General features: G+C 36.8%; 1 protein-coding gene across 1 annotated transcript in view; it reads right to left on the reverse strand.

The window, feature by feature from the left end:
- col18a1a (collagen type XVIII alpha 1 chain a) overlaps positions 1 to 13,205 on the reverse strand; it is a 92,432-nt gene extending 79,227 nt beyond the window's left edge. The window contains exons 1-2 of the mRNA XM_067409331.1: positions 13,054 to 13,205; positions 12,885 to 12,958 (exon numbers count right to left, since the gene is read on the reverse strand). Coding sequence (XP_067265432.1) covers positions 12,885 to 12,958; positions 13,054 to 13,061 — 82 coding nt within the window. The 5' untranslated portion in view covers positions 13,062 to 13,205. The remainder of the gene's footprint in view (positions 1 to 12,884; positions 12,959 to 13,053) is intronic.
- Positions 13,206 to 22,078: the final 8,873 nt, after the last annotated feature.

A 22,078-nucleotide genomic window follows, 5' to 3' on the forward strand; every position in this document is an offset into this window, starting at 1 on the left:
TTAATAAAAAAAAAGCAATTTTATCTTTAGTTTTCACCCCACCTGCTGTACCGAACCCATACTGAACTGTGACTTCAAAACTGAGGTACATACCGATCCGTGAGTTTTGTGTACTGTTACACCCCTAATTACTATAAATTAAAACTGTAAAGTTGTTTCTATTTTAAAATGTAATTTCTTTCTGTGATGGAAAGCTGAATTTTCAGCATCATTACTCAAATCAGTGTCACATGATCCTTCAGAAATCATTCTAATATGCTGATATGGTGCTCAAGAAACATTTCTTATTATCATAATTGTTGTGCTGCTATAATTGTTGGAGACTGATAACAGACCCTAAGAACTTTTAAATGATGTATAATTTATTATCATTCTCAATATTTTTAGACTGTATTCTACATAGTACCTGTAAATGTATACCATGGTAAACAAAGTGACGTCAAGCCCGAAGTCGGGACAGTGCGCCTCAAGAGTTTAATATTTTTGTGGAAAATTCTAGTTCACCACAGAGATCACAAACAGAAAAACAAGAACAAAACCGACTTCAGTGGCATAAAATTTCAGAACACAGAGAAAAGCATTGCCAAAGAATGTATAACATTGCAAGGGTGTGGACAAAATGAAAATCTATTGCTCCAACTTGGCTTTGGGGAAATGGAAAACGTCAATTGTCATGCAGCCTGATATCTTAAAAAAAAAAAAAAAAAAAAAAATTCAAGCATGCAGCTATGTAGCCAGGGTAATTGGTGCATAACGGTATTATAAACCTAGAGCACTTCAATGAACCATGTTCATTCTCTCCACCAAGTTACCGTAGAGCAAAGCAGCTTGGGAAATTTCAGCCAAAAAGCCTGTAACAAGAGAGTCAACTGTTGACTCTTCCAAAATGATGGCCCTCCCTCACTTGTTGTGTGGATAACTCTATAGCTTTGTAAAGGAATGGACTGGCAAATCTTTCACTGCTCTCTAAATGTTCTAAGTACCCCACAATTGGCTTAACTCCCTTCCCTTTTTGTGAATGTCTCAAAGAATGGCACCGTGCCATCTGGCCTACATTACAGAGAAGAATAGAGGACTTCCTTCACTGTTTCGGTTCCAGCTCAAAAACAGAACAGTTATGACCTCCATGCATGCTGAGCAATGTGATGCTTTGGCATTTGTGCTGATACAAGCCCATGCAATTAACAAAAAAAAAATGGTTAATAAAGTGAAAACTACTAAGAACCTCCAGCCCCTGCAGTCTGTTTTTATTTAGCAAATTAGATGCATCCTTAAGCATCTCAATAAACTGTTTCAGCACCCATGGAGACATTTGAAGGGATAAAATTGAAAATTCTGTCATTATTTACAAACCCATTTGAATTTTTTTCTTCTATAGAACACAAAACATGAAGATTGTTACATACTCTTTTGTTTGCATTTTCAAGGAATGGGAACGGAAGCTTTCAATCTTCAAAAAAAGAAAAGAAACAAAAGCACCACAAAAGAAGTCATCCATATGAGTCATACACTATATGTCAAGTATTGTGAGGTCATACAATAACTTTGCATGAGGATCAGACCACACAGATCCAAATAAATAAATAAATATTTGGGGTCAATAAGCGTTTGTGCATAATATTTAATTATAATATTAAATTTTTTATTCAACAAGGATACATTAAATTGGCCAAAAGTTACAGTAAAGATTTCCACATTGTTACAAATACATATATATTTCAAATAAATGACTTTCTATTTATTAAAGAACACTGAAAAATACCTGCTGACCTATACATACAGAGAGATTTATATTGATTCACATTTTTCAACGAATCATTGATCTGGTTCACTGGAGGTGAAAATTATCATGGAATAAAAACTTAACTTGTGATCCATTTCTCACACAAAACTACAACTTGGTATACAGCACACTAATTCTAAAAACCATTGTTAATGTACATTTCTGTTGCTTTTGTGTCCTTTTCTTAAGTTTGAAAACTTTAGTTCCCATTCGCCGTACTGCTTATACTGCTTGGAAAGGAAAAACGAGCACTATCTTCAGAATTTCTCCTGTTGTGTACCACAAAAGAAAAAAATCATAGTTTTGGAACGACATGAGTGTGAGTAAATGATTACAATGATCATTTTTGGGTGAAGAATCCATTTAATTCCCTCGAGCTTTCAAATAAAGACACTTGCTCCCAAACTAAACCTACATCCATGTTAAACCCACACACCCTGACTCACCACTCTTGAAATCAGAGAAGGCAAGAAAATGGTCACAGCACAATATTTGCTCTATCCCAGCATGCCTTAACATGCCTCTAGCTGTCAAAGCAAAGAAGAGAGCCGCACTAGCAGTGAGAACCGAGAGGATCCTTGAATGCCATTTAATGTGACCTCCTATAGAAAAAAGGTGTTGCTATAGAAAACAGGGTTTTTGCACCTGCCTCAAGAGGGTCTTTAGAGTGTTAAGTCTCATTGCATTCTTTCCCTGACAACTAAAGAGCATGAATGATACCGTCTCCCATATCTGACCTCAGCCCCCATTCCCAGAACTCTCAGGAGAGACAGAAATGGGTAAAGGACCTCTGCAAATCTGTGTTTTGTTCTCAAGCCCACTGCCCTTGATGGTAATCTCCCCTACCCAGGGGACAGACGTCTTTCACACCATTGGGGAGAAAGATTTATGTGGGGTGAAACAAGAGAACTGTCTGTGGACACTGCTGTTGGTGAATGAATGAATGAAGGGAATTTCAAACATCATCTTTTAAAAGCTACTTCAAGGAAGACAATCACAAAGTAGAGAGTTTTAAAAAACAGAATCTACAAAAAAGATAAGAAGAAACTCATATGATAACAAGAAACCATAAAATTCACAAGCACATACAGAGCAGAAATGGACGCTAAATTGCCTTGAGCAACTAAAGGTATCAGTTCACTGGTCTTTGCCCTAATAGTCTTGTGTGGTATACAGTGGTGGTCATTCAAATCCCACTTTCATTCATGAGAATAAAGGCGTTGGTATGGATTTCGTGGGACGTTGTATCTGGTTTCATCCAGCCCTGCGTTCAGCAGACTGTTACTTGGGACATGTAAACACTTCTTAAGCTGGTGGGAGGATAAAGTGCCAGGTAACGGGATCTTACTTCTCACACAGGGGCCAAACTACTCTTTGTGCCTGACAAATCTACACCTGGTTGGCATGGAAACCATTTTCCTATTGGCAGCCTCTCATTACTGACCAATTGTCAAGATCTAATGACGAGATGACTATCTGCACAAGCATAGTTTATATATCTCCCATTAGAAAACATGTCAGGGTAGGGCTGTGCGATATATTTTGATTATTTACTATTTATTCACTGTTATTTTGTTGGATATAATGAATATTTCAATATTTTTATTTATTTAGCCATTAAATTATGAGTGCATTAGCACAGAGAAATTTGATTGTAAATTCAATAAAATGGCTCAAGTTTTTCAATAATCATCATTTTTGAATAGTCCATTTCAAAGAATTAGTTGATTATTTTTAACTACATTTTACAGTAATTTCCCAGTCCTGCATTTAACATTTTGAATGCAACAATGGCTCTTTTATCAAGATATTAAATGTACTGAAAATTGTCAAAAGGCTGAAAAATATTGTGACTTTTTTTAAAGATTTACTTACATATGAAAATGCTCACATAATCACGTCTACATGCCATAAAATTCTCACTAAATCAAAACGATCACCTTGGAAGTTAAAATGATTTGCTTCCAGGCAAGATAAAACAAGTTCAGCTCTCATCTTTTGCAATTACACACAAAAATTGTTGTAGAGAATAATTATTCAAAAACAGTACTCGTGCCAAATGCCATTTAGATGACATAAAATGAAAAATGACTATAATTAAAGACATAAGATGATCATATAAATTATTTTCAGTCTGCTTTTTGTTTTTACCAATTTATTTATATTTATATATATTTATATTTTTTTTTCACCAAGGCTGCATTTGATAAAATACTGTACATATATATTATTTTTTATAACAAACATATTTTAATATTATGTTTCAATATATTTTAAAATGTAATTTATTCCTCATGGCAAAGCTGAATTTTCAGCAGCCATTATTCGAATCTTCAGTGTCACATGATCCTTCAGATGATAATCATTCCAACATGCTGATTTGACGGTCAAGAATCATTTCTTGAATGACAAGCAACACGCCAAAAATCCATTCTATCCTCAGATCCACTGAAGTGAAACTTTACACCGATGGCAACTGACAGTAATAAAGATAACGTGCAGTTGTCCCCAACCCCACCCGTCTGCCCCTCCTTATCAACACAATCTTCTTCCACAACAGCTGCAAAAGCAAGACACTATCTGTAAAACCCAAATAGGATGTCAATCCATCATCTGGTACACAATACACCTTACAATAAAAGTACACAGTGTCTATATCCACATAATGCTATTTCGGCAAAAGTCAACTTTTCCTATTTGCCTTTAACGCCTTTAAACCACAGGTGCATGTTCTGGGGAATTTGAGATGTGTACAAAACCCATTGGCCTGTCATTTGTCAAATAACGCTATAGAGCCACAATTACAGGTGAAGGGAGCGAAAAAAGTAAGGGTTTCAACTTGAGCAGGAAGGACTTCAGGAGCACTCAGTGCCGCTCAGTGGCCTATTAGCCATGATGATGGTAGGGTGCGGGCCATAAAGAGTATTACAAATCGTCCTTTCATGACCCAAGAGCTGTAATTATGGTTTTCCTATTGGTTTTTGGCACTAAATTGCTAAAGCTCAGTGTGAGACCAAGAGGCTCAGACACCAAGGACTGACGCTACATGAAAAAAAAAACAAAAAAAACAAACAACAGCTGTTAGCGCTTACAGCGTCAACCTGAAAAGGAAGAGGACATGCTACAGCAAATTCAGATCAAAGCTTTTGGAGAATAAATATCTAGTGGTATTAAATATCTAGTGGTCTAGAGGCGGTAGCATGTGTTTACAAATATTTTCTAGAATTAAATTGTGGTTTAAACCTTGGAAAGCTTTAAAGATCACTAAATCACTACTTAGAATAGGCCTAATTGTCTCAGGAAGATATCATTTAGACAAAGCTGCGTTTATGGCACTGGACCAAAATGAGAGACCTTTCAGCTTTGACCTTGTGAATAGCCACTGCGCACACCTGCTTTTATTGAGAGGACACAAATGCACTAGAAGAACAGCTGATTGCTCATTGTGCCAAGCAAACAAAGAGAAAATCTAACTTTGTGACCCAATAAAGTTAAAGCTTACAAAAACACGACCGGCAGGTCTTCAAACCCTACATACATCTGCCATTGCTTACAGCTGCAATCCAAAACTTTTTTTGGTTAAAAATTATCCAAAATCAATTATTGAGCAAGTACGTATCCAGCCAGTGTTCAAAGCTATTCTTACCTTAGCCCGATTCACAACAGTAAGTTTGTAATCATTTTTTTTTTAATACAAGGTTTCCGCAGAAAATACGAGTTTGCCATTGCGTCAATACGTCTGTATACATAAAGAACGCTGCAGGTGGCGGGTCATTTGAAAACTCTTTTACAGCAGCTGTAATAATTAAGCTTGTCATTTTGATGGCGGATTGTAATCAGAACAGAACAGTAAAGACGACCATCCTCATTGACAACTAGTGAATCACCTGTATTAAAAAAAGACTTCGGACTGTGGTGTGGCTACAGCAAAAAAGGGAATGTGTTCAGGCCCATGCGAAAACAAGAATAAAAATATCGGCAGGGCTTTTGAAAGGTGGCGTGAACTCTGTGTTTTGAACAGGATAAAAATGGACACAGAGATTCATTTTAATGTTCATTTTAACATTTTAATGGTTTATTGGGTAAATAAGGCTAATTATATAACGCTAATACACACTAAATACACGTAGTCACACAATGTTGATGTTGTTAACATTAACAATTTGTTTAATCACCATCAGATTTATTGTAGAACTTTTTTTCCAGTTGGTCAACAAAAGTGGCAGACATGTTACTTAGCCTACTTGATCAGATGACATTTTCAGGAGAAACGTAGTATCTGCAATTCCAAAGTATTCCGAAGTATCCACACCTGTGCAGTGACTGACAGTCTATTCCTCAAAACATTAGATTCATTCACGCTGAGGAAACATGCCGATGCACAACCCACGTAAAATGATAATTCCACTGGTTTCAAACAGAGATGGCGACAAAACTTATGGACTGCAGCTTTAAAGGTGATGTAGAACGTCTTTTCAAAAGACGTAATATAAGTCTAAGGTGTCCCCTGAATGTGTCTGTGAAGTTTCAGCTCAAAATACCTCATAGATTTTTTTTTATTAATTTTTTTAACTGCCTATTTTGGGGCATCATTAACTATGCACCGATTCAGGCTGCGGCCCCTTTAAATCTCTCGCTCCCTGCCCTCCCAAGCTCTCGACTACAATATAGTGCATAAACAAAGTTCACACAGCTAATATAACCCTCAAATGGATCTTTAGAAGATGTTTGTCATTCATGCTGCATGCATGCATCGGATCATGTGAGTATGTGTGAGTATCATGGATGTTTACATTTGATTCTGAATGAGTTTGAGGCTATATGCTCCGTGGCTAACGGCTAATGCTACACTGTTGGAGAGATTTATAAAGAATGAAGTTGTGTTTATGTATTATAAAGACTGCAAGTGTTTAAAAATGAAAATAGCGACGGCTCTTGTCTCCACGAATACAGTAATAAATGATGGTAACTTTAACTGCATTGAACAGTACATTAGCAACATGCTAACGAAACATTTAGAAAGACAATTTACAAATATCACAAAAAATATCGTGTTATCATGGATCATGTCAGTTATTATTGCTCCATCTGCCATTTTTCGCTATTGTCCTTGCTTGCTTACCTAGTCTGATGATTCAGCTGTGCACATCCAGACGTTAATACTGGCTGCCCTTGTCTAATGCCTCGATCATGGTATGGCATATGCAAATATTGGGGTCATACATATTAATGATCCCGACTGTTACGTAAGAGATTTATATAAGAAGGAGGAAGCAATAGGGTTTGAAACTCAACGTATGTCTTTTCCATGTACTGAACTCTTGTTATTCAACTATGCCGAGGTAAATTACATTTTTGATTCTAGGGCACCTTTAAAGGGTTAGTTCACCCAAAAATGAAAATTATGCCAATTACTACTCAACCTCATGTTGTTCTACACCTGCAAGATCTTCATTCATCTTAGGAACACAAATTCAGATATTTTTGATTAAAAAGCTTGAAGCTTTACAAAATTTCGAATCAGTGGTTCGGATCGTGTAAACGAAGCTTCGTTTACTGAAATAATGTGACTTTGGTGCTCCAAACCACTGATTCGAAACAAAAGATTCGAAAAGCTTTGAAGCTTCATGAAGCAGTGTTTTGAAATCGTCCATCACTAGAAATTGTTGAAAAGTCCTTATTTTCTTTTTTTGGCACACAAAAAGTATTCTCGTCCCTTTACAATATTAAGGTAAAACCACTGTAGTCACATGAACTGTTTTAAATAGCTTTAGTAGCTTTCTGGGTGTTTGAAAGTGTTAATTATCTTGCTGTCAATGCAGGCTTCACTGAGCCATCAGATTTTATCAAAAATATCTTAATTTGTGTTCCAAAGATGAACGAAGGTCTTACGGGTGTGGAACGACATGAGGGTGAGTAATTTATGACAGAATTTTCATTTTTGGGTGAACTAACCCTTTAAGTTTAAAGTGATTTCTAAGGATGGTTTGTATAATAAACCAATTGGGCTCTAAATTAAATGTACCAAACAAAACAGTAACCTACAGACTGAATGATTTACCTGCTGTAATCGTTCAGTCTGAAATACTATACTCCTGATCTCATCAACTCTAAATCTCGGACATTACGCATGCTATTTGAATGCACATCCTTTAAGCCCCCCAACTATTGTGTGGTAAAGTAAAAATGACAAGCATTAAGGAGAAACGTATGTTCTCATTCCTGTCACTGAATGTTAGTGGTACCCTCTGTTCCCGCAGGATTACTGTGAATAGATTACAACACTGTGCTGTAAAACACAGATGTGTCAAAATCAGTTCCCATTCATCAGTGTGGTCCCCACCCTTTTAGCTGGCATGTTGGAGTATCACATCTCCAAAGCATGCATATATTTAAAGCAAATCTGTAGTGATAAGCCATTATTTGGCCATTTTGGGTTCACTGGATAACTATACCCACTTGGCTGATTAACAGAAAAAAAAGAGTCCATTTTGACCCACACCGCCCGACATATATCCTAGACCCTACTTTACTATAAAATAAATTGCCTTTTATGTAACTTTGCCAGATTGTTCCAAACAATAAAATCTCAAGCTGTGTTGCATATGTAGCCTACATTGGTTTCAAATTTTGTGAGGCAAAAAGCCACAGGCAGCACAGCAGGCAAACCTACTGCATGAACTTTCGATCTTCGGTTTATATTTTTCATGTCAAGGTGTGAGATTTGCCTCATTGCATATACTGCAGGTCATTGCTGGGTCAAATTACTTATGACCTTACTTATGATTTTCCAAAAGCGGGGGTGCAGGTTAACAGGTTAAAAATGAAAATAGCGACGGCTCTTGTCTCTGCGAATACAGTAATAAACGATGGTAACTTTAACCGCATTTAACAGTACATTAGCAACATGCTAACGAAACATTTAGAAAGATAGTTTACAAATATCACTAAAAATATCATGGATCATGTCAGTTATTATCGCTCCATCTGCCATTTTTCGCTATTGTCCTTGCTTGCTTACCTAATCTGATGATTCAGCTGTGCACAGATCCAGATGTTCTGCCCTTGTCTAATGGTTGAACATGAGCTGGCATATGCAAATATTGGGGCGTACATATTAAAGATGCCGACTGTTACGTAACAGTAGGTGTTATGTTGAGATTCGCCTGTTTCCAGAAGTCTTTTAAACAAATGAGATTTATATATGAAGGAGGAAGCAATGGAGTTTGAAACTCAACGTATGTCTTTTCCACGTACTGAACTCTTGTTATTCAACAATGCTGAGGTAAATTCAATTTTTGAATTTTTGGTTTATATTTTTCATGTCAAGGTGTGAGATTTGCCTCATTGCATATACTGCAGGTCATTGCTGGGTCAAATTGACTAACTAAACACATTAACTGTAAAAAGGACAACATAATTGTGCATGATGAGGCAGAGCAAATACATTCTGTGTGCATTCCAAGAACGTGCACAGTTTTTGTTTTCTTTTGTGTTATAAACAGTTTGTTACTGTGGAGGGTCACCACTTCATGTCTTCAATAAAAAACATGGTTCCTGAAGCAAAACCACTGATCTAGAGAGATTTTCCTCTCTCAAAACAAATCTTAATTTTTATGAAAAGGAAGCTGAAATCTACCCATGAACTACTGATTTATAATGAATGTTATGAGAACATCACATGGAGTATGCTTTACAAATCTAAAACACAAGTGACGACTAAAGACAGAGAAGATTGGGATGCTTCAATTTAGTTGTTGATAGTTGAAAAGTGAAAAACGAGAGCTATTATTTTGCTTGACATCTTTGTAAATCCTTTGCATCACCAGTTGCCAGATCACAATACCTCTGAGTTTAATGATAAATCCAGACTCTTTGTACTGATGGGGTACATGAGAAGTGCACAAACACACATACTCTCTCACTCACTGTCCCACACACACACACACACACACTTTAGCCATCTCTTGATCCCAGGGGCTCCCATTCTCACAAAGTGGGTTAAATACAGCCCTTTTAGCTCACAGGATAATGCCTTCTCCACTGCTCCCCTTGAAAAGAAGAGGTGGGTTAAAGAAAAATTCAATTCACATCTCTGCATCAACACTTCTCAGATAGAGAAACGGGCCCCCCACTAGAGTCTGCAAGTGAAAAAGACTCTGCTATAAGTGAATCTGTTTATTGACTGGAAAATCTGTGGATTACTGAAACCACAGGAGTTGCTGAACCAGGACAGAGCTTGACAGAGCTTCTGTCCACACAAAAAATGTGGTTGGTGATTTTTACTGCCTACCTCAAAAAAGCACCATGCAAATCTGAAAATAATGACAAAATATTTAATCCCTGGCTGAACTATTCCTTCAAGAAAGCACTGCCATTCACCTACAAGAATGCTGGCGCTAACTAAAAAGTTACGCTTCGCTTGTGGATCACGCCCTTTCGTCAAACATATTGTCGATCATCTGTGTAAAGTGTAAATGAAAACTAAAGGACTTTCTTGTAATGATTGAAAATGAAGGCATTCTATTCATTTTAAAATATGATTAGCAAATATATGTTTGTGCCTGTGGGTGTTCAAAAGGACTCAGTAAAACATGTTTAGGCAGTTAACATAAATCTAGCATCAGAACTCGCATTTAAAGTCATCATGTCATATCATGTTTAATCCACACTTTTTAACCTCATCAACAAATTTCCAACAATAAATTATTTCATAATGGAAAAGCAACAAAGTTGATGCTATTTTCTGAGGCGAAGTGAAGGGGATATAAATGCTATGAGATCATCAATCCAATAAGAAACAGACGAGATTTATGTAATAAAGTAACAAGCATCAGCAATCAAAGAGGTGCCAGGGTTACCAAAGTCTTTAAGTAAATCCGCAAGTGTTAGGTCTTCGACTGCTCTACCCATAAATTAATTTTCATCTTTGAAAATATGTTTAAAAAGCGCTACAAACTAACCTTTTCTTTTTGCCAAAGTTACTTATATTAACTTTGTTTATAGAACTATTGTATAAAACCAATATCACATTTGCAATCGAGTTTGTAATGTAAAAAGCTGGTCTAACTAAAGCACTGCGCAGAGAACAGGTCATGGAGGTTATTTGGTCTCCAGGTATCCCTGAGCATGAAGAAAGCTTTGTTTTGGGTAAAAGCGTATTGTTACTTGCAACCACAGAGTTCTCAACAGGACATTCCTGCCTCCTATCGTTTAGGCATCCATATACAGCAGGTGGGAAGCCTTGTTTGCTGTGATTTTTAATGCAGAATTTAGCTCGGCGATTAAATATCCCGGTGGGGTGTCCTTTTACAGCTGTTCTCCTCCGGCCTGCTGTGCAGCCTCAGGCCACGATCAGTCAAAGAGTGACAAATTGATGGCATGACAAAAGAAAAGTCCACTATGAGGCAAGAAAGTAGTCTGCACTCTGACAGTCCCAGACACTTATACAAAGTGGATCTGATCAGTGATTATTTAAATTACTGTGCAGCTCTCTCTTTCTCTCTCTCTCTCTCTCTCTCTTTCAACAATACTACATCGCTATAAAACAATCAAACAGACATTCATATAGTCACACAGTGAACACTTGACCTCTCTGTAACCCATCAAGAATTTACTACCTCCCATAAATTTATAAACCCAACCAGGGAATCTTCATGGTATCTATTATTTGTGAAATTGAGACGCAACACTCATAGCCTAAGTATTGTGCCTCAATAAAAAAGGCAAATGGCACACCGTCAAACTTTAATGCAAGTTTGTCCATTATCTCTATATAATGTGATGACAGCAACAGTGATCTCTGTCAATCAAATATTTATAAAGAGGTTCTCAGTTTCTAAGATCTCTCAGTTTCATGCCTGCCTAACATGACAGCTGTATAGACCTTTTCTTAATTAAATGGTCTGCCACTGAAGTCATACATTGGAAGAGACTCAATCACATGCAAAACTACTGCATGGTAGGCAGATCCCACAAACAGCCACAGAAACTTTAAACAAGTCCAGGCTAACACTCACAAAATCACTGAAAAAAAACACCGGATGAAGGGAAAAAAAATGTAAGCAAATTTTGGCGCCTCTGTCTAATAACATAGCAATGGGGAAAATAAACAGACCCAACTTTAAAAAAAAATAAATAAATAAATGAAAAACTCCAAACCTGACAAAATATTTTGATAAGATGTACACCAGAAAAAAGACAGATAGTTATCTAAAAAAATAATAATATATATTTTAAAAATATAATTCTTTTGGATTGGGGACAGGAAAAATTGGCAAGTAAAAAATGCAACTGTTGGCCCGACTAGGGAAGCACAATAAAATCCTTATTGTTGAACTGATTAGATAGATAGATAGATAGATAGATAGATAGATAGATAGATAGATAGATAGATAGATAGATAGATAGATAGATAGATAGATAGATAGATAGATAGATAGATGATAGAGATTTTTTTCCACAAAATTTATTAGACAACATGATCTTTTACATTATGCAGTTAAACCAAAATTTATTCAGACATCTTGAACATTTAATTAATTAATTCAGTTTATTCACTATAGTTTAAAAAAAAAAGTTAAAAAAATAAATAAATAAATATATATATATATATATATATATATATATATATATATATATATATATATATATGACAAGATTTCAGAGTTAAAAAAAATATCTTACTTATGTCAAATAACACTTAAGCAAAACATGGTCAGGTCAAAGTGTCTGAATCATTTTTGGTTCCAATTTTGTATCAATTTTACTGGTAGTCCACTGTATGAAGAATTTCGGGGTATGATATGTCACAGTTTACTTCATTTTGCTATCCTCACTTACATAAATGAACTATAGTGTCCTGCACCCACTAGTACAAATGTATTTGTACTAATACTAATATTTGTACTAATATATTTAAAAATATATATAAAAAATGTCTGAATAATTTTTGGTTTGACTGCATGTTGATCATTCTGCTGTCTTCGATCAAATACTGCAGCACTACAGATAATGAAGTCTGTATCTCTCGACTTTTCAACAAGTGTAAGAACACACGTGCCAGTGGTCCAGCTCTCATCCCGTGCGGATCTGTACTCACCTCTTCTCTGCGATGCAGCCGGTGACAGAGCAATGAACACGCAGCAGATGAACCGCTCCAAAATAGCGAGACACCTGCAACGATGACCGACATTTGCTTAGTTTTTTTTTTCTTTTTCATCTTAATCATTTACACTCTGAAAGGCTTCTGAAGTGCATCTCACTTATACCTTGCCATTTCAGTTTTAAAACTGATCGGTTCCGATAGCTACATGGGATCCTGGTTGGAAGGTGGATGAAAGTTTCCCGCTTTAGAGTGAGAACAGCCCTCGCGCCGGTGCAACAGCTGATGAGAGTGATCCGAGAGCCGCACTGATGAACGAGACGGAGCGAGAGGACAGCGGCACACGAACAGTTCAAGACAAGTCCTCTGGGTCCTAAAGCCACCCGCGACAACCCACCCACCTACCTGCATTGTTGGCCCCCGTGACGCCACGCGCTCTCCATGTCAAGTCGCCTACGGAAGCCTTTGGAGACCATGCTTTTTTTTCTTGTTTTGTTTTTGCATTATTGTCTTGTTTTCGTGTTATAACTTTTTTTTCTTGTGACCTCAAAATAGCAAGTTTTTTTGTAATCTTGATATACCTAAAGCAGTTTTCTTGTGATCTCAAAGATGTTTTAAATTTTTCCTGGTCTAAAAAAATAAGAACAAAAAATAAAAGATAGGGTAGACCAGTTGGTACACTTTTTGCTTTCACCATTACCACACCAAAATTATGGGACTGAAAAGAAGTGAAACGAAGTGATTTTTCATATGACATTTCTTTTACTTGTCTACTAAAATATTATTAATAATTAACATCCATAAGTAGGTCATATTTTTCACAATTAGCTCATAAACACAAGAAGCTTCTTTGTTCCAACTGTACCCATGTCGAAAACAGTCAGAGACAGTTGAGACACCCATCCGGAATGCTGTAAAGCTGCCTAACCAATTCACTACAAATGTAAAATACCTTTAAAAATGAGAATTTAACAGTTTTTATTTCCATTTAGTATTTTATTTTATTATTTTGTTTAGTTAAACGTAGTCCATAAGAACAAAAAATAAAAGATACTTTTTTTTTACCATCAAAATAGGTGAGTAAATATACAAAACTCAAATTCTAATTTAAAGTTTCTTGAATGATATAAATTAACCCTCTACTGCATGTGTTGATGGCACATGAAAAAAAAAAAAAAAATATTCCACATAACTTTTTTGGCTCATTTGAGAAAATTTTATTGATTAAAAAAAAAATAAATAAATAATATTGCCCCCCACCCTCCCCCAACCCCAAAATATTTTTTCATTGCCTCAGGGCTGTGCGACAATGATATAGAATCCTAGAGAAAATTATCATCGAAATCAAATTTAAAAAAATTCAAGAAATCAAAGTAAAAAGGGAAAAACACTTGAAAGACATTGATATATTGAATTTGATACATGCATAGGTCTTTTGGTGTTTCTGCACACCCAGGAACCCTGCATCTTCCCTTCTTATAACACATTTTGGCCAATGTGAGGTATTGTCCTAAACATCCTAGAAAAGTAGGCTACCCCATATCGCACAACGTTGCCCTGAGGCAACGAAAAGAACAACTGAATTTCTGAACATGCAACATAAAAAAAAAAAACTTCATAAAACCTGACAAAAGGCTTCTCTACACCTTCACACACACATATTTTTTATGTACAGTTCATGTCATTTTAAATAAGATTACTAAAGCAAATAATCTTGCCTTCTCCTCACACCATGTGCTCCTGACCATGTGTCAGAACAGGACATCCCACCTTTAAATGGAGCAACGCTGTGCTGTAGAGGGTTAAGATTAACTCTGTTTAATTGTTTTTACTTAAAGGGATAGTTCACCCAAAGATGAAAATTCTGTAATCATTTATTCACCCACAAGTTGTCCCAAACCTGTATGAATTTCTCTCTTCTGCTGAACACAAAAGAAGATATTTTGAAGAATATGTGTAACCAAACAGTTTATGGGCCCCACTGACTTCCATAGTATTCCATAGCATTTTAGGATGGGTTAGGGTTTTTTTCATTTTGGGGTGAACTATCCCTTTAAGAAAAAAAAAAAAAAAAACTGAGAAAAAAAAAATGAAATTTGTGTTTCATATTTTGTGTAAACTGAGCAACCATGTAGTGAAGTAACCATTATTGTTAATCATATGGCTTAAAATTGCAATTCAGTGCAGCTTAAAAGCAGTGTTCATTTTGGCAGCCATTTTTGATTTAGTCTTCATCTTCAGATGAAAATGCTTTTTAGTTTTTAGTTTTCATATTTTAGTCTAGTTTTAGTCGACGAAAAGTCATGGTATTTTTGTCACGTTTTAGTCATTACTTTTAGTCAAACTACAGTTACCCACATTAATTTTGATAGCTAATTTTTCTCTTTAGACCAATTCATTTGAATCAAGGTAACAGGCTGTACTGACATTGCACTCTTTGCAGTAGCACTTGTGCAGTTCTACATATCCCTTTTCAAAATCATCCAACATCGTTTTACCTTTTTTTTGTAAAGGGCATTTGACTTAGTCTTTGCCGGTTCGCTTTGTAGACACTGGATCAGTACTTCCGCCTACCTTTCCAACATAACTATGTAATGCGTGAAGTCGTGGACGCACATTGCAGAGCTAGTGCAAGACGAGCATTTGTGGTTAAAAAGTATATCAATTATTATTTTTTTAGAAAATGACCACTCGTTTCCTAGATAAGACACTTATTCCTCATCTGAGATCATGTAGAGCCTTTTGAAGCTTCATTGAAACTGCCCATTATATGGAGAAAAATCCTGAAATGCTTTCCTCAAAAACCTTAAAGGTGCCCTAGAATTAAAATTTGAATTTACCTTGGCATAGTTGAATAACAAGTGTTCACATGGAAAAGACATACGTTGAGTTTCAAACTCCACTGTTTCCTCCTCCTTATATAAATCTAATTTGTTTAAAAGACCTCCGAAGAACAGGTGAATCTCAACATAACACCTACTGTTATGTAACAGTCGGGATCATTAATATGTACGCCCCCAATATTTGCATATGCCAGCTCATGTTCAAGGCATTAGACAAGGGCAGCCAGTATTAACGTCAGGATCTGTGCACAGCCGAATCATCAGACTAGGTAAGCAAGCAAGAACAGCGAAAAATGGCAGATGGAGCAATAATAACCGACATGATCCATGATAACATGATATTTTTAGTGATATTTGTAAATTGTCTTTCTAAATGTTTCGTTAACATGTTGCTGATGTACTGTTAAATGCGGTTAAAGTTACCATAGTTTCTTACTGTATTCACGGAGACGAGAGCCGTCGCTATTTTCATTTTTAAACACTTGCAGTCTGTATAATGCATAAACACAACTTCATTCTTTATAAATCTCTCCAACAGTGTAGCATTAGCCATTAGCCACGAAGCACAGCCTCAAACTCATTCAGAATCAAATGAAGAGTTTATTTGCAAAAACAGATAACTCCATTTTTATGAATTCTCACAAATCATGTTTTTTTTTTATTGTGCATTCCAAGTAATAACAATCAAACTGCAGTTGGGCTGTTTTGATTAAGTAATGATAACTCTAAAAAATACATGTAAATTAAAAAATTAAAATTCATTGAAAGTATGTTTTATATATATATTAAAAGTTTGTTTTTTAGCAAAAGCAGATAACTCCAACAGTCGTTTTTTGGCAAAAGCAGATAACTCCACATTTCATGTTTCATAGTTAAACAAAACCCAAGTAATTGCATTTAAAACACTCTCAAACACACATGTGCACACAAACGCACACACACACCCACCCACCCACGCGCACACACACACACACACACACACACACAAACAGATCGGCACACACACACACACACACACGCTCTCTCTCTCTCAAACACACACACACACACACACACACACGCTCTCTCTCTCTCAAACACACACACACACACACACACACACACAGATCGGCACACAAGTACACACACACGCACTCATCCACACACGCACGTGCGTGCGCGCGTACACACACACACAAGCAAAAGGACAACCAATTTTTCAGCATGTAAGTCGTGTATGGTGTACAAGGACTTACAGGAGTCGAAATCATAAATCCTCGATCACTTTTAGTGAGCTTTGATAAAACTGGCCTCAGCTAGCGCGTCTTTTTGAAGTGACTAGAAGCCTTGTCACCTGACCTGAATACTGCGCGCTGATTCGCTAAAACGGACTAATCGGTTTCTGTCTGTACACAAACAAGGGCGCTTGTTGGCTTCTGCTGTAAAACGTGAACTTGCGATGCCTGAAAGTGGGCAAAAACGGCTCTTCTGACAAAATGGATTTAGGGTACAGAACGTGCTATATATGGAGAATAATGCACAGCACTTAGTTCATTTTTTTTTAAATGGCGTTTATCGGTTTTTGCAAATGAACTCTTCAAATGTAAACATCCAAATAAATACTATACTCACATGATCCGATGCATGTATGCAGCATGAATGACGAACATCTTGTAAAGATCCATTTGAGGGTTATATTAGCTGTGTGAACTTTGATTATGCACTTATAGTCGAGAGCTTGGGAGGGCAGGGAGCGAGAGATTTAAAGGGGAGCTGCCTGAATCGGTGCATAGTTAATGATGCCCCAAAATGGACAGTTAAAAAAGTTAATTAAAAAAAATATATGGGGTATTTTGAGCTGAAACTTCACAGACACACTCAGGGGACACCTTAGACTTATATTACATCTTTTGAAAAGACATTCTACGGCACCTTTAATTTCTTTTTGCCTGAAGAAAGAAAAACATGAATCTTGGATGACATAGGGGTGAGTAAATTATCAAGAAATTTTAATTCTGAAGTGAACTAATCTTTTCATCTAAAAAAACTGCAGGAACCTGTTTGAGAAGAAGAAGAAAAAAAAAAAAAAAACGTTTGGATTTCTTTGATGAAGCTGAGTGTTGTTTCCACAGTCTTTATTTGATAGCACTGCCAGCATGTTGGCAGAAAGATCATAAACACTAAATCACTGGCATCACTGCTATTATTAAATGTTAAGTGTGTAATATCTGCGCCACTGTGGCACCAAACTAAAATGCAAAAACAGATTGCAAATTTTGTTTGACAACACAAATGGTGCAAAAATTAATAACTTCAGCATCACCAAACAGATTTACAAAAATAATAACAAAAATTTCAAACAGGTTTCCTGAACATTTCTCCATCCACCATTGGTCAACCAAGGGGATAGACCTACTGCAAACTCACACCATTGGTTAAGTCAGTGTAAATGGCTTATCTAGCTGTCTCTGCATGTTAAACTTGAATATGAGATAATATATTCACATGGGGAAAAAATGACATCACCTTTAAGCAACTTTGTTTGTACTGAGGAAAGTTTGAACTGCCATTAAGAAAAAGGGTCAACAAAAGATAAAAAAATCTGATCCTGTCTTTGACTGGGAACAATTTCGAATGTGTACAGAGTTCCTCCTATGCTTCCAGCCCTAATTTGTTCTTCCAGGTGAACTTGTCACCAGAGCTCTTGAGCGAAGCATGACCTGGAGTGCAGTTTTAACTTGGGGTTACGTGGTGTACTTGTGCAATGCAAAGGATAAGGTGAAGTCCATTGTGTGCAGAGTGCTTCTCACACATAAAAGTTAATCACTCCTCAAATATGTCTGTCACTGTCTGGTATGCTGTCAGTTGGAATGGACTCATAAAATCAGAATCCAGATAAGATGTATCCAATGAGCTCAAGACATGATAATTCTTCAGAGTCTTACCGATTGCAAATGACCACTTTGGGCAAATATGCTTCTAGATGTAGTATAAGATTAAACAAAGATCCTTTTAAGATTGATCACAAAATATTTCCATTTCTTTCAAGTTGAACCCAGAGCGCACATTCTTTACAAGTGTGAGGTAAAAGAACGTGTCACCCAATCAGATTTATGCACCAGTGTGAAGTGGGTCAATAAGAGTGCAGCTTTTGTTTTCCCAGTCAGGTCAGCTTTCTTGGGAACAGTGGGTCAACAAGAGAGGAAGGGGAACAGACACACACACACACACACACCTACGACTTCAGGAACACCCACTGGCACACACATGCATGCATACACCAGTAAGGCCACCTCATCAAAGCATCTCCAGCATGTTCTCATTATGAGCACTCTGCACCATGGGTAACCTCTCACTGCGGAGGAGAGGGAGGAGATGGGGAGGATCGCAGAGGAGTCTGATGCTAGGAGTTCAGTCACTGCCTTTGGAGCCAAAGCTGTGATCAGCAGCTTGTGGGATGCTGTTGAAACACGTTCACAGAACTGGTGAGCTTTACTAAAGCAAAGAATGCATTAAAGGTTTAGTTCACTCAAAAAGGAAAATTGTGTCATTAATTACTCACCCTGATGTCGTTCCAAACCGTAAGACCTTTGTTCATCTTCAAAACACAAATGAAGATATTTTTGATGAAATCTGTGAGCTATCTGGCCTCCGATAGACTTCAACATAATTACCACTTTCAAGGTCCAGAAAGTTAGTAAAGACTTTGTTAAAATAGTCTTTGTGACGACAGTAGTTCAATCTTAATGTTATGGAGCGACGATAATACTTTTGTGTGCAAAACCATGTCAGTCTTCCATGTCAGTCTCCTACGCAGTTGATGTAGCAAACACAGTGCAGCACTTCCTTTTACGTCAGAACGCCGGGTCAGTATTGGCTGACGTTGTTCACGTGAGCTGTGTGGTGTGGTGCTCACGCAGGAGCCGGCCAATAATGAGCCTGCATTCTGATGTAGAACCCGGAAGTGCTGCACTGTGTTTGCTACATCAACTGCGTAGGAGACTGACATGGAAGAGAAGAAACTGTTGAATAAAGTTGTTATCATCGTTTGCTTTTTGCACACAAATGTATTCTTGTTGCTTCATAACATTAAAGGTGCCGTAGAATGGAAAATTGAATTTACCTTGGCATAGTTGAATAACAAGAGTTCAGTACGTGGAAATGACATACAGTGAGTCTCAAACACCATTGTTTCCTCCTTCATTTGTAAATCTCATTTGTTTAAAAGACCTCCGAAGAACAGGCAAATCTCAACATAACACCGACTGTTACGTAACAGTTGGGATCATTAATATTTACGCCCCCAATATTTGCATATGCCAGCTCATGTTCAAGGTATTAGACAAGCCAGTATTAAAGTCAGGATCTGTGCACAGCTGAATCATCAGACTAGGTAAGCAAGCAAGGAAAACAGCGAAAAATGGCAGATGGAGCGATAATAATTGACATGATCCATGATAACATGATATTTTTAGTGATATTTGTAAATTGTCTTTCTACATGTTTTGTTAGCATGTTGCTAATGTACTGTTAAATGCGGTTAAAGTTACCATTGTTTATTACTGTATTCATGGAGACAAGAGAGCCGTCGATATTTTCATTTTTAAACACTTGCCGTCTGTATAATACATAAAAACTTCATTCTTTATAAATCTCTCCAACAGTGTAGCATTAGCCGTTAGCCACGGAGCACTATCAAACTCATTCAGAATCAAATGTAAACATCCAAATAAATACTATACTCACATGATCCGATGCATGTATGCAGTATGCATGACGAACACTCTGTAAAGCATTATACATAAAGCTGAAAACTAAAAATATAAAATTAAAAACTATTTTAAAATATGAATAATTGCTATAATAGTATATTAATAACACTTAAATGACACTTAAAGCAACTCTACGTAGTTTTTCGACCATCAAATAATGTCTCTAAAATTATTTCAGTGGTAGAACAACTCTTAACTGGAGAAATTATACTGCCGCTGCTACCTGAGCAGCCTCCTAGTGGCTACAACCACACTCTGCAAGTTTCGTGTTCAGGTCAGTACACACAGCCCTGCCCATCCCTTGCCTTGCAAGGCCAGACTGATATATCTTCTACAAGATATATCAGTCTGGTCGAGTCAACTAAAAACCGTACCATGCAATCAGATTCGTTTATTTCAGTGACGCAAACAGTGTCACTCTAGTGTGGCGAAAGTCCCTTCAATATCAACAAAGATTGCGCACGGGAGACCCAAGAATTTGTTCTACTCAGCTGTTTTAAATTACCAAAAACACATTAATTATTTACTTTTCGCTGTTGACTCTCTTGTCACTTTGCCAACGTCATATTTGCCCTTCTCTGATTGGTTTACTCTGCTTCCTGTTTGCTCGGATTTGCTCCGCCCTAGAAATCGAATTGATTCAATGGCCGACCCGACTCATCCGCTGGTACAGTGGTGAGGCTGAATTTTCCAGGCAAGCCCATCCCCTGCCGGACAACATTTTATTGTATTATACAAATTACACCCTTTGCAAACAATGCTACATACGAACTATGCAAGCAAAAAAAACTAGGCTAACATTCTACCGTTCTTTTTGTCATTGTACTTTTCAATTCTGGAGTAACAATAAATAAAACTATGTAATAATATTTGTAGAACATACTGTAACACGGGCTACTTTACCTGGTCGGTGGACATGGTTACCAAATGAGGTTTCTGCATTCGCCGGTTCTGTCAGCTTAGTCAACAAATTCATGTGTATTGAGATGCACACGGGGAAGCTTATACAGCGACAGTATTTATGACACTGGTAACAGATTATCAACCACATGGGGGAACCGTGAGCAAATGTTCCATGGTGTTGCTTTAAAGGAATAGTTAAATTTGCTATGAACTGCTTTTCTCTTTCATTTAACGGAATTGAATGGGGCAGTTGCTGTCAAGCTCCACAGTGATTATAAGAGAATTATAATAAAATTAGTACATATAGCTTGAGCAATATATATATATATATAAGTCTTTTTATAGATTTGCGTGACGAACAGGCCAAAATGTAAGTCATCGTTCACTGAAAATTATTTCCTCCACTGCAGCTCTCAAGCCATATATAATGGTGCTTTGAGATGCTGGAAAATATGGAATATGGAAAAGAGCAGCCAGGGCAGTCTACACATTTTCACATTTTGTGCTTCACAGAAGAAAGCTTTATTCTTTTAATAAAGGCAAGACCATCTGGATTACACAGTGTGTTTAATGTAAATTGAAAAAGATGCTTACTGCGTCAGGATGGTATTAGTAGACTCATTTTGATTTCAGGAAGGACTTTAAGTCTAGAAAAATATAAACACCAGATTTTTGGCAGCAAACATAAGGAAGT

The sequence above is a fragment of the Chanodichthys erythropterus genome, chromosome 14 (genome assembly GCF_024489055.1).
Source record: "Chanodichthys erythropterus isolate Z2021 chromosome 14, ASM2448905v1, whole genome shotgun sequence".
NCBI classification, from domain to species: domain Eukaryota; kingdom Metazoa; phylum Chordata; class Actinopteri; order Cypriniformes; family Xenocyprididae; genus Chanodichthys; species Chanodichthys erythropterus.